The sequence below is a fragment of the Anabrus simplex genome, chromosome X (assembly GCF_040414725.1).
Source record: "Anabrus simplex isolate iqAnaSimp1 chromosome X, ASM4041472v1, whole genome shotgun sequence".
Lineage (NCBI taxonomy): Eukaryota > Metazoa > Arthropoda > Insecta > Orthoptera > Tettigoniidae > Anabrus > Anabrus simplex.
Genome location: NC_090279.1, coordinates 202,477,644 through 202,491,504, shown reverse-complemented (window position 1 = coordinate 202,491,504; position 13,861 = coordinate 202,477,644). Strand labels below are relative to the sequence as shown.

General features: G+C 40.8%; 1 protein-coding gene across 1 annotated transcript; it reads right to left on the bottom strand.

Moving 5' to 3' along the window:
* Positions 1-1,579: 1,579 nt before the first annotated feature.
* Positions 1,580-13,855, bottom strand: LOC136885914 (nuclear speckle splicing regulatory protein 1). Its single transcript, XM_067158606.2, has 5 exons — positions 13,485-13,855; positions 13,267-13,393; positions 13,017-13,175; positions 11,565-11,772; positions 1,580-3,447 (listed from the first exon to the last, which is right to left on the bottom strand). The coding sequence occupies exons 1-5, from the start codon at positions 13,502-13,504 to the stop codon at positions 2,714-2,716; spliced, it is 1,248 nt and encodes a 415-aa protein (XP_067014707.1). The 5' UTR covers positions 13,505-13,855; the 3' UTR covers positions 1,580-2,713.
* Between the last annotated feature and the right edge of the window lie 6 nt (positions 13,856-13,861).

Sequence of the window (13,861 nt, the reverse complement as noted above, 5' to 3'; positions counted from 1 at the left end):
TCCTTTGTACACTTGTTTCATGTGCTATTTTCATATTTACGTTTTGCACATCTGATCGGGAAGTTAAGGGGAACGCGCTAACTATACGCTACCTGGCTGCTAGCGCAGCTCGACGCAGCCCGGTTGGTTCACGTCTGCTGCTTCGCTCCTCCCTACCTCTCCGCCACACCCCGATACTCCCGCGGCACTTCTAATTTTATGACTATTTATTTGTTCAATTTTGGCGTTTAAACTTGTGCTGGGTACATGCAGTTTTCACCTTAGCATTCTACTGCCTCCCACGAATATTCCTACCAAATTTCAACCGAATCCGAGTGTAACACACGTATGTGTTCCCTCGTAAGATTATTACCAATAACTTCCATTTTTTATTTTTTTGCACAACTATATAAACTGAGTGATAATATGTACGTAAACGAGGAATAAACAATGCCTGGCGCGCTTTCACCTGTGACAATGACCACTGGCAGTCAGTGGCTTCGGAAGAATTCTGTGGCACCATATGGTGGCATAGAGTAAAAATACATAGCTGGAATAGACTCTGAAGTTCGCCCTTCACGTAGTACCAATTTTACGCGCATAGATGTCACAACTGATTATCTATGGTGCATCACCTGAAAATCAACTGTGCCGCCATATGGCGTCACGCTAACTCTGATTTCAAGAACGGTGTGCCGCCAAATGGCGTCACGTGGCACCCAACGTGTTAAAAGACATGTAATTACATATTATTCAAAATGCAACATTATTACAATGTGCTACTAAATTTTTGTGTTTAGTTGAAAGTCATGCTTTTGATTCTCAACTTGTTAACGGTCGGTCAAACACAATTCGGACCTCTTTTCTCACATCTTCGTTTCTCAATCTGTCTTTCTTTGTCTTTCTTATCATACTTATTAGCAGTATAAAAGGCACGCAATAAACAGCATGTTAGTGGACTACTCCTTTTATCTTGGTGTGATGATACCATGTAGTTCTTTTACGAGCGCAGATCTGAGACATTTTATGCTATAACGTAGATGTTGATTCCCATAGGGAACCTAAAATATTTGTCCTGAATGAGTAAATTTATAATACCAATATAATGGTCCGTTATTGGACATTATAAATTTTCCAGCTAACTCATTCTTGGTTGCCTGCGTTTCGCCCTCGTGTGCTAAGTTAGGCTCGTCAGTTGGGACTTAGCACACCACCCAAGACGCAAGGCTAGTGCATACCGTGGAGGCCACTGCATAGGCTACTTGAAGCCACCAGCAGTGCCAATGCACTATGAGAGCTATGTCTCATTTCCAAAAATAGATGCCTGCCTGGCCATCAAATAACGTAGATGTTGATTCCCATAGGGAACCTAAAATATTTGTCCTGAATGAGTAAATTTTAGGTTCCCTATGGGAATCAACATCTACGTTATTTGATGGCCAGGCAGGCATCTATTTTTGGAAATGAGACATAGCTCTCATAGTGCATTGGCACTGCTGGTGGCTTCAAGTAGCCTATGCAGTGGCCTCCACGGTATGCACTAGCCTTGCGTCTTGGGTAGTGTGCTAAGTCCCAACTGACGAGCCTAACTTAGCACACGAGGGCGAAACGCAGGCAACCAAGAATGAGTTAGCTGGAAAATTTATAATGTCCAATAACGGACCATTATATTGGTATTACATGTTATGCTGTCGAGATATATCGACCTAAAGAAATATCAGTGTCAGATGAATTATCAGGGCCTGGTGGACCATTTGGAGGAAAGAGGGGGAGTGATTAGCTAAATGGCTTCCCACCTGAAGGCTGAGCTTTGAATCCCAGTCCTCTCAAAAATCACATGATGTCAGGAACGCCACCCAGGCTTAAATCTCTGACCAAAACCAAACTGAGTCTGGTGACACCAGCGACCCCAGAAATAACTGGGATACGCTGAAGAAAGTTTTAGGAGTTGGTGGCACACCCAATATATGTACAGGGTGCCTCAAAATCCAATACTCCACCTTCCATAGACAGTAGAAGAGCCCAAAACAAAATTTTCTTGGTCAGTAACCAGGAGTCTGAAACAAATTGACTGTTAGAATAAAATTGTACTGTAAGTGTAAGTAGCAGAGTGAGAGGAGTGTATGAGACTCTAACTGAATACAAGGAAGAGCTCCTCGCTTGACCTGCATATTCTCTACAGCACGTGACTGGGGCTTTGAACATGTACGTCAGGCAAAGGTACGTCCTTGCAGAGTGTGTACTGAAGCAGAATGACACTTTTTTGAACACTTTCTGTAAAATATTGACATGAAAAAGAAAGTACTTCAACTATTGATTTTGGAGCTATGGTTATTTAACAGAAGATACAAAAACCAGTATCTTTTTATTTTTTTATTTTATCATCCTGACTACTGAATTTTGATACAGCCTGCGTGAGAGACAACAATGCGTTGCAAGAGGTCGTGCAAACTGTGTGAAATGGAAAACCTGTATGTGAGTGAACTAGTAAACAACTGTAAACTGTAGTTCAATTAAACATATCACGGTTTAAGTACCCTGTGACCTGCTACAATAACAAACATACTCTCACCTATGTAAACAGAGATGAGGAAAGTTTGTGGGACAGACAAATACAAAAGCCCAAACGTTGAACTGTGGATGTTTCCAAGTAGTTCTTTATCCTATCCTTGTACTGTGCTCAGGGAGTGACCTTATGAATCAAATGATAAAATGGTAATGAAACAGGCACTTCTCAACCGTTACTTGAGAATTTGCTTGCTTTCCGTTGATAGTATCTTTCGAGAGCAGCATCAAATACTGCCCCCACAGTTCGTTTGGCCCAAATGTTAGGCTTTGGTGCTTCTGGTTCCTTTTTAGTTCCCTCTGGCTTTTCTTGGCCATTTTCCTTATCCTTCCCACCTTTGTCATTCTCTTTACCTTTATCTTTTCCTGGATTCTTTGGTTCAACTTCTTTGATCTCCCCTTCTTCTGAACCAGATGCAATGGCCACATTCTCCTCCCCTTTCTCCTTCCCAGCTTTCTCACTCTCGGAATCACTACTACTGTCACTACTGCTACTACTTGAGCTGGCCGAATCGGCATCGGGGTTCTCCTCAACTGAGTTTAATTTCTTCTTCTCTTTAGCATGCTTATCCTGAGTTTCTTTTGAACTATCACCTCGACCAGCACTAGTTCCCTTCTTTCTTCTCGTCGCACTGCTGTTCGCTTCACTCTCCGACTCTGAAGACGATGCCTTTCTCTTGCGATACTGGCGACTTTTCTTCTCTGATTCCGCAGACTTGCTGTCCTCAGACTTCATTTCCGCCGCCTCCTCTGTAGGTTGATCTTTTGTGGTCACAAGTTCTTCTTCAATCTTTTCCACTTTTATCTTGGTTTCTCCAGGAACTTCCTCTCCAGTTACAGTCTGACGGTACAGGTGCCGATAAAAGCCACTGAGATCCTGTTGCTTGGATACATCTGTTATACCTGAAATTAAAAACACGGCTGGTTATAATAAGAATGATTTCTCAGAAGAAAGACAAAAAGATTTGCACAGCCTAAATTTATAATCCTGACTTGAGAATGAAGTCAGTTTTTACAATGTCAGTAACTTGTTAAAATGATGAAAGTCTGCTTGAGTGAGACAAAGGGCAAAGTAAAATCTACAGAAAGCATTGACACTGTTACACAGCTGAGGCAAAGACAGTCCATTCTCAGCACTTTTTAATATCATACCAGAGAAGACTCTCCAGCAGCATTTTGGGAGAATTTTGATTGAATCCAGGTCAGAGGTGATAGCATGATGCATCTAGCCTATGATGACGATGTAGTCCTGTTATCCAGATCCAGGGTGGAACTGACACGGATGTACGAAGCTTTGGAAACTTCAGAGAACAAGATTGGGCTCTTTATAAACAAAGGAAAGACTGAGTACCTACTGATAAGTTGGCAAGAACCTGGTACAGACACTGTCAGTTGGAAATCATGTCACTGTTTTCCAGACTTGTACGCCGTGGTTCAGGAGCATAGATTCACAATTAAGTATTTATTTATTTTCCACCTAGTCGATTTTCTCTTGAGTTATTTGTTTGTTTTAATCTTGTCAATCTTATGTTAATTTTAAGGACACTTCATCTAAAGCATTACTTTGTCAATTTTATATATTTTTCATCTAAACAGTGTTATGTGGCTGAAGATGTTGATAATATACGAAACATGTACCACTTTTGACCATTAAAAGTTGCCTTAAGCAATCATTGTATCGACTAGGTGGAAAATAAATAAATACTTAATTGTGAATCTATTGAAGTGCGATACGGACCATGAAGCTGATTTTATGTAATAGTTCAGGAGCATTGCGATGGTTCAGACATTTCACCGAAGACTGCGTTTGGCATTATCGAGGGATCCGACTGACTTCAATAGCAGCGAAGCTCACAGTGGAATGAAGTGGTGTTACAATTCCACCTATTATATGGTGCACTGCTCGCCTATCGGTCCACCATGCTGGAGCGGCAGTCGCTGATCACCTATGTTGCTTTTTCTGGTTAGCAGTTGCCTGTCTCCACCAAGGCAGGTCGACGTACGTCGGGCTCCTTAATGCTTCAATCATTGGCCGAAGAACAGCCAATCAGCGACCGCCCCTCCAGCACGGCGGACCAATGAGCAAGCAGCGCACCGTAGCCTGCACCATATAATGAGGTGGAATCGCAAAATCACTCCATTCCACTGTGAGCTTCACTGCTCTCGAAGTCAGTCAGAACCCTCGATAATGCCAAACGCAGTCTTAGGTGAAATGTGGGGACCATCACACGCCCCTGGACCACAGCCTACAAGCCTGGAAAACACTGACATGATTTGTAACTCCGGATGTGAAAGCCTCAATTGTCAGTTAGGAACGATCCTTCAAAAGCATCATGTGAAAAAGAGACAAAGGCAAGAATCCAAGCTGGGAATCGCTGTCAACTTCTAAAGTTGCACAGTCTGCCGAGATAACTCAAACAATACAACACATTAATTCTGCCTGTTGCACAGTACGGATGCACGACCAGAGGTATCCAAAAGAAGGATTACAATAGTCTCCTAATTTTTTTAGGGAAAAGGTTTTGAGAAAGATCTTCAGAGCGATAAAAAACGTGACCACTAGGGCACGATAGATACAGTAAAAGTGTGAGCTGTATGAAATGTATAAAAACTAATCATTATGAGCTGCATGAAATGTAAACATCTCATGTAGGCAAAGTATGTCTCATGAATGGGTGCACACAGATATTCTATGAAATTTATGTATTTTATCCTCTGAGGAGAGAGAGTGGTGGTGGTGATAACTGTTTTAAAAGGAAGTACAACAGGGCAACCATCCCTCTATATAACACTAATCAGAGGGAAAAAATGGAAGAGACCCGACACTTCGAAAAATGAAGATATCGGCCAAAGGAAGACAAGGGCCACCAAGGGAGTGAAAATGAAAGACTCCCTAGTCCTCGCAAACCTAATAGTGTCGGGTCGGAAAAGAACAAGAGTTGACCAAAAGAGGTCAGATAAGATAGATGAAAGTGAGGAGCCTGGCACAAGTACGTGGAAGCAATGCCAGAACTCGGCTCAGGGCCCCGTGGTCGCCAACCCATGCTCCAAAATTCAAAGCCCCTGGGGCCTCTTTTAGTCGCCTCTTATGACAGGCAGGGGATACCGTGCGTGTTATTCTACCGCCCCCACCCACAGGAGAAAAAAATTGGGAACTACCACACCTGAAACACCTTAGAAGTGTCGCCCATTCCAATTAAAAATGAAAGAAGTTAGACTACGGTGGTATGGACACAGGGTCAGAAGAGATGCAGCAAGAACAGCCCTCAAGCTCCATCCAGATGGCCAAAGACTTCCAGGACGGCCCAAGCAGAGGTCGATGGATTGTTTGCAGAAAGACATGCAAGTTGTCAGTGTTTTCGCAGCTAATGTAGCAGTCAGGACAAAGTATAAAACGGTGAACCTCATGTGAAAAGGGAAATACGCCAGGAAGAAAAGAGTAGTCTGAGGTGGACTGGATGTGTCATGAGAATGGAGTAGCCTGAAGTACAAAAGAAACTTCCATTGTGTTTGGGAAAGCTGAGGGGTTAAAAATAGGATTTAATCCACCTTGATCAATACACAATGTTAACAAACTTTAAAATAATTATCTAAAATGTAGACATGTTTCGATCCCTTGGGCCATCATCTGCACATACATATTTTTTTGCAACATAAAAATATAAAAACATTTGTGGGGGAAAGTCTCGTTAGAAAATTATATTTTCTCAGTGCGACCTTCTTTTAAGAGATTTCTTGCATATCTCTTATTATATGTAAACATCGTTAAAATGTTCTTTGGTTTATGTTTTAGAGGAAATTAAACAGAAGTAAGTGGTGGAAGTGTGTTGGACTTTATATGACTGACAGTCTTAATATTTTTGTCAAATGCGGACCAAGGTTGATTTGTAGTTGTCAATCTTCTAAGAGTTATAAAAGTGACTGTTCCATGAGATAGAACCTCATGGTCCGATGGAGAGACATGTGTGATGCGATAATTAATGGTTCAGTACTGGGATCACCACCAATCACATACTGTAGATCTAACAGAGGCAAACAATAGTGTTCCCAGGGAGAAGGTATCAAAACGAGACTGGGAACACAAACTGTAGAAATGGTGCAAGCAATGTACAAACACTGTGTCAGCAGCGTAAGACAGGGGAGTCATCTTTATTATTTCTAATGGATATTTCTTTATTTCCTTATTTACTGCATTTATGTATTTATTCACGAAGCATAAGATACAGCTACACTGAGCAAATTTCACTTGCACTGTCAACAGACTATTTAACAAATGTAAACTTTCATAATAAAATGTAACAAACATAACAAAATATAACAAGATCAGGTACACAGCCTACTATATAATAACAACTGTCCAAATCGAAAACCATGAGAATGTCCATGTTCATAGCTAAGTCGTCGTGGGTCAAGATGACGATATAATCCCTTCACATCAACTTATCTTTAAGAGACTATTTACACCCCTCTCAAATATGCTTTTATTTGATGCTATATCAAGCTCTTGTCACCTATTAATATTGTTAAAGCGTGTTGGGAGGCGGATTAGGAAAGATCGTTGTAGTATTGAGTGCTGAGTGTGGGGAATGTGGAGAAGGTCTTTGGTTCTGGTGGAGCGGAAAGGAACACAGAGAGAGAAGAGTGAGACAAGATATTCCGAGTGGTAATGCCCATTTAGGATCCCATGCAGGAAACTCAGGTCAGCTACCTGTCGCCTGATGTGCAGCGGTGACACATTAATTGCCATTAATACCTGCTGCGTAGAGAGACTTCTGAGCTTGGGGTTTCTGTTCCTTACAATTGCAGCAAAGAAGGACACTGCTCTGTCTAACTGCTTAGTATTGGAGGGGGAGGCTGTTGTCCAAATCGAAGAGCAGTAGTTTAAGAGAGGTTGAATGATCATGAGGAAGAAGTGACGAAGAGCAATGGGGTCAGAAATTTCTGTGAAGCGATAGAGAATGCCTAGTAATTTCATAGCCTTGGTTGTATATGTTTCTATGTGGGTCTTAACTTGTAATTTTGTATCGAATATTACACCTAGGTCATGCTGTTGCGTAACTACGGTGATGGGCTTGTTGAGTAGGTGATATGATGTCGGTAGAGGAGATTTACGTAGTGTTAAGGTCATGTGGCTGCATTTTTGTGGATTGGGGATAAGTTTCCAAGTACGGCACCAGTTTGAGAGGGCATTAAGTGAGGACTGTAGCAGAGCTGCATCTGCTGGATTCCTGATCTCCCTAAATATCTTGCAGTCGTCAGCAAAGAGTAGGGTATTCGCTGTTTCGTTGAGTTCGGATGGCAGATCGTCCATAAACAAAGAAAACAGCAAGCGGCCAAGAGTACTGCCTTGTGGGACACCGGAGGTGACTGGTAACCATGAGGATGAAGTGCCTGATACTAGCACTCTCTGCCAATGGTTATATAGGAAGCCAGCAAGAAGGGTCAGAAGACTGCCATGTATATTAAATCGTTCGGAGAGTTTATGGAGCAACAGAGTATGGTCTACAGAATCGAAAGCTTTCGATATGTCTACGTAGCAGATATCCAGCTGCGATTTAGCTGCAATGGCATGTAATGCAAAGCTATGCAGAGTGGCCAGGTTTGTTAGACAAGAGCCACCTGGTAGAAAACCATACTGCTTGGTTGAGAAATACGACAAAGTAAATGAGAGGAGATGCTGGTGTATAATTTCTTCAAAGATAAAGGATAGTGTGGAGAGAATAGAAATTGGTCAGTAAGATGAAACATTAAATTTGTTGCCTGATTTGAGAAGTGGAACAATATTTGCCTGTTTCCAGGTAACAGGAAAATAGCTCGCGCCAAAACATCTGTTAAATAATTTACAGAGAGGGACGCAAAGAGTGCTGACAGTATTTTTTAGGAAAAGATGACCTATAGTGTCGGCGGTAGCTTTGTAAAGGAGACAAAGGAAGCATGTGGGAATAAGATGAAGTTATTACTATTTGCAGACGATATTGCAGTCTGGAGAACAAACATCAAAGAAGTACACAAACAATTTGAGGCATTAAACAAGATAATTGAAAAAATATGGTATGAAGATCAGCACAGAGAAGAACAAGATCATGGTGATATCAAGAGGGAAAAGACAGGAAAAGGCATTGTGAAAACTGGTGGCCAAAGCCTTGAAATTCTTGACAGTTTCAAATACCTAGGGAGTGAATTTATGCAGAATACAAGGCTGGACATGGAGACTAGCAAGAAGGTGCAACAGGACAATGCATTCTACCAGAGTAAAAGAAACCTTGTCTGGAGTAAGGAAGTGGAAGTGTAAAGAGATCTATATATTAAAAAAGTTTAACTAAAAACAGCTTTGGCAAATTCGTCTGTCCATTCTACTGGACCGATTTGCTTCATTTCTGTTTTATTCTCTCCACAATCACCAGCCGGAAATCGTGAGACAATGATAGGTCTCTAAGTTCAGCCAACTTTGAGTAATCATAAAATCAAATCATTAAATTATCACTCCAATAATTGCAAGCAAAGTCTATCCTACCCCACAATACGTTTTGTACTTAGCGGTTGCTAAGCGAATAACACTTCAATTAACCCTTTTGCTCTCAGGCTGTTTTCACCAGTCAAGCCCAAAACACTCAAGCCATTTTTCATGATTATGCAAGTTAAAAATGTAAAAAATTGCCAATAAAGAAATCCCCAGATACAAAATTGAAAAAAATCACAATAGTACACTATTCAATATCGTTTTAGGAAAAAAAAATCCCAAAATTCTTCATGGCATATTTCACTACCAAAAAAAAACTTGAAAATATATTCCACAAAATAAAAATAGGTTTTCAAATACTAAATAAGTAATTTGTTCTTCAGTGATATTGTTGTTCAATCATTCTAAGAGCTTTTAATTCTGTATAACATGATTAATTTTGTTTTTTGCATTCTTATTTAGTCATGAGTTATAGCACCTGACGTAAAGAACTGTACACGTACCTTCCAGAATCAGCATTTGTGTTTCGGTAAACATTCTCCTATCTTCACTACTTATAAAATCTGAATCACTTTTCTTCTTTATCTACAGCTTTTCCCACACCTGTGGGGTCGCGGGTGCAAACTGTGTCGCACATGTGGATTTGGCTCTGTTTTATGGCCGGATGCCCTTGCTGATGCCAACCCTATATGGAGGGATGTAATCACTATCGTGTGTTTCTGTGGTGGTTTGAAGTGTAGTGTGTTGTCTGAATATGAAGAAGAAAGTGTTCAGACAAACACAAACACCCAGTCCCTGGGTCATACAAATTAATCAAAGGCGATTAAAATCCCTGACCTGGCCGCGAATCAAACCCGTGCCCTCTGAACCGAAGGCCTCAACGCTGACCATTCAGCCAATGAGCCGGACTGAAATCCAAATCACTATCGGCTATAAAGTCACTGTTATAGTCTAAAGCATCTATATAATCCAAAACATCGGAATTATTCAGCCTAGAACTTGGTCCAGCCGTTTAAAAAAATCAGGCCTACTTGTGGCACGAAAATCTAATAACATGAAATGTTAAACTAAAATTCACTTGAGAACACCAATAAATATTGAATATAGACAAAATATAATAAACAATAATCTACTAATAAAATGGAAACAATAAAACGAAGGAAAACACGTATTTTGAAGCTGTACTCGCAAGCAGCACACTTCAACTCGCCATGCGGTAAACATACGCTGTTAGACAACTTCATTTGTTCCAAACAGGTGAACTTAGTGTCTCTATCTCTCGAGAAAAGTGTAAACTAAATCCAAAAGCTCCTATTGCTGTCTTTTTCTGACATCTGGGAGTCCATTAAGGTACTAATACAGCCATCCGAACACAGAGCCGATAGATTGGCACGCTAAGTGTTTTAAGCAATACCACTGGAGCCGACAGATCAGCTCACTGAGTGTATAAGAGTTAATATTCTGATATATATGATTTTCATCCTTAGTAATGTGGAGTGCATGCAGCCATGTTTGATTACTACCTGTCAAGTCATGTCTGATCATGGAAGAATACTATTCTCTGCCAGATACTCTGATTCTCTGACCTTCCTCAGCTTCTGAATATACTCCACAGATGGCAGAACATTCCTAATAACTTACAGACTGCTAAGAGAAAACAATCTATGTATGTACAGACGAGAAGGTATCAAGTCGACTAGCGTTCTGTATGGCCACTGATAAACCGCAGCGACAAACGTTTCAAACAGTTGGTGTCTACTTACCCGAGCCAGTCTTCAGCCACGGCCAATTGTATCTTGCACTATCTCGGACAAAATCGTTTGAAAATGTTAAGATCCAAATACGGCCAAATGGTCGAAGCACAGAGAATATTGTATGGAAAGAAGTGTTATAAACTAAATTACGAATGAATAATTTATTATGTACCGTTATTAAATGGTCATGAAAGTACTGAAAAGGGCAGGCAAAACAATATGACTGCGACAGGCATATCAAGACGAGTTATCTGACCTATTAAGGCATGCTGTGGAGTAGTATGGGTCCACTAGTAATGTACAAAATGTATTATGCACCCTTGACTTACACGGCTGAAACCTAGACACTGACAAGTAGGGAGGAGAGTAGAATTCAAGCCAATGAAATTAAATACCTAAGAAGTATGATGTGAAACACAGACTGAGAAATGAAGATGTGAGAAAGGAGGCCGGAGTGGAAAACCTAAATGAAAGAACTAATAGGAATAAACTAAGATGGTTTGGACATGCAAAGAGGATGAAGGGGGAAAGAATACCAAAACAAACGATGGGGATGAAGTTCAAAGGAAACAAAGCAAGAGGGAGACCAAGAACAAGATGGATTGATTCAATAAAGAGGAGTGCAAGAAGCAGAAACCTGGACTGGAAGAAAGTGATAGAAGAGGAATGGTGGAGAAGTGCCATAAATGCCCCAACCCCGCAGGAGTTGGATAACGGGAACTGATGATGATGATGATGAGGTAATGTTGCAAGGGAAGAAGAGGTAAACGTCAATGATTCTCGTAAACAAGGAAGTAAATTCTTACTCTCAATGTAGTCTTGTCTTTTCTCCTCCTCATCCTGCTTTTTGAACTCCTCCAGTTTTTCTCGATACGCTGATGTCACGAAGGCTTCTTTATCCTTAAATTGTTCTCCTTCAGCTTCTCTCTCCTTCTGAATAAGACGCTCGGTCCGGCGTTCCTGTTCTCGCTTGCGCCTCTCCGCTTCTTTCAACAGAGACTGGATGTACCGAGGCTGGAACAGATGGCAAAATTCTTAGAAATAATTACATTTCTATACATGAAGGAAGGAAACCACAAAAGCATAGTGCTACAGCCCGTGGTCTACCGAACAACCATTGTTCAGTCCAAAGGCCTGCAAATTACCAGGTGATGCATGGTCATCACAACAAATCTTCTCAGCCATTATTTTTGCCTTTCTAAACCGGGGCTGTTATCTCCTCAATCATTCTCTTATTGATTTATAAAATTCCTTACGATGCTTTGTCAACTGATGATGGCTTGAAACAAGCCAAAACATATAGTGACCAATTGTAACTCAACATGGGAAATGCAAGTATTGATTAGGTTGACCTTAAGTAACATTTTATTTTGTAATCGACACCTAACTCTCAGTGAAAATGAATGAAAACCTACAACCTGTTTCCAGTCATTTGACCGGGTCAGGGATGGAATGAATGAAGCCCCCATCTTGTGGCGAGGATAGGAATTGTGCCGGCTGCCAGAGCCTGTCTCACTCCTCTAGGGCAATGATTAGCCTAATGACTGACACATGAAATGAGATGATATTGGAGAGTGTTGCTGGAATGAAGGATGACAGGTTAAACCGGAATACCTGGAGAAAAACCTGTCCCGCCTCCGCTTTGTCCAGCAAAAATCTCACATGCAGTGATCGGGATTTGAACCACGGAACCCAGTGGCGAGAGACCAATGCGCTGCCGCCTGAGCCATGGAGGCTTGCTACCTAATTGTCAATATGGATCATAATTAAATTTGAAATGACTGTCTCTGTTGTGAAGCTATGTATATTGCACCGACATTGACAAGCTTGTTCAGTGCACTGTAAAGTCCTAGGAGCTGCTGCTAAATTACATCTGTAACCTATAATTCATGAACCAGCAACCAAAGATTTACTCAATATTCTTATCTACCCAGACCAATAGTCCTCTCTCCTCTTAATTTTCTGACGTTAGCAACTCAACTGTTCATTACTTGTGACGTCGTCCGAACCACGCTATGTTAGAGATCTAACAAATCTTCCACGAATGATCAATGGGAGTTTCACAGTGTAGAGTAAATATTGTTCAGACCGAGCTTGATTGACTACTTTTCCTCATTTATTTCACTCTCTCTGGTTGGCAGTAACTTACTACGGAAATGAACGCCGAAGTGGCACTCTTCTACGTCCCCAGTTCTCTGTAAAGCCAGCACCCAACAAACCTCACACCTACAGTGCATGACTTATGATTCACTACATACCTTTTTGTCAAGTGCTTTCTTCACAGCTTTTTCTTCCATCTTCTTCTCTTCCATTTTATCATACACCTCATCATACTGGTACACTGTAGGATCTTCTTGCACTGCTCTCTGCATCTCCAACTGAGTTTGCTTCTTATGAGTGCTCTTTTGGGCTTCTTGCTGGAAAGACATACAGCAAAAAAACTCAAGTTTAAATTACTGTAATTCCAAGCAAACCATTATTTCCAACACCAGCATTCAACTTGTCTACCTTGAGAGCTTTTTTAACCCAGTCACCACCACCTCCTTCCTGTGAAGAATCACTGTCATCGTCAAAAATGGACGGTCGAGGGCGAAGTAATCCCTGACCTCCCTTTTTTGGCATAACTAATCCATACCTGATAAAAGACAGAATAATATTTTATAAAAACAACGAATTTGAGGTTAAGTCCATAACATTGATAATAATATCATGACTTGAAGACTTACTGTTTTGCGTTTCCAGCCATATTCTAATATGTTCCGAGTAAGAAAAAATTACGTAAAAGGGTCTGATCATCCATCAATTGTTTACAATTCACCATCAACAAACAACAGAACTTTCTCACAGCCACGAAGCATACAGCGTACTAGCGGCATGCCTTGGTACTGAAACTCAAACTACTGCTTAATGTGGTATGACATCATAAGATATCATTGTATTTTATACAGGTGTGTCTTATTTAAATTGTTAGCAATTATTAGAATTTCCCAAATTTATTAATAATTGAATTGTTATGATTTACTTCTCAACCAACAGCTATTTTCAAGGGTTGCCTAACTGCGGGAAGTCCGTTGACATTGACAAAAGAACATTCGAACTGTTC

Coding starts and splice junctions, on each gene's coding strand:
- LOC136885914 (XM_067158606.2), bottom strand. CDS start 13,504: ATGGCTGGAAACGCAAAACA. Junction 11,773..13,016: donor AGAAAGCACTTGACAAAAAG/GTATGTAGTGAA, acceptor CATCTGTTCCAG/CCTCGGTACATCCAGTCTCT. Junction 3,448..11,564: donor AAGACAAGACTACATTGAGA/GTAAGAATTTAC, acceptor TTTTAATTTCAG/GTATAACAGATGTATCCAAG.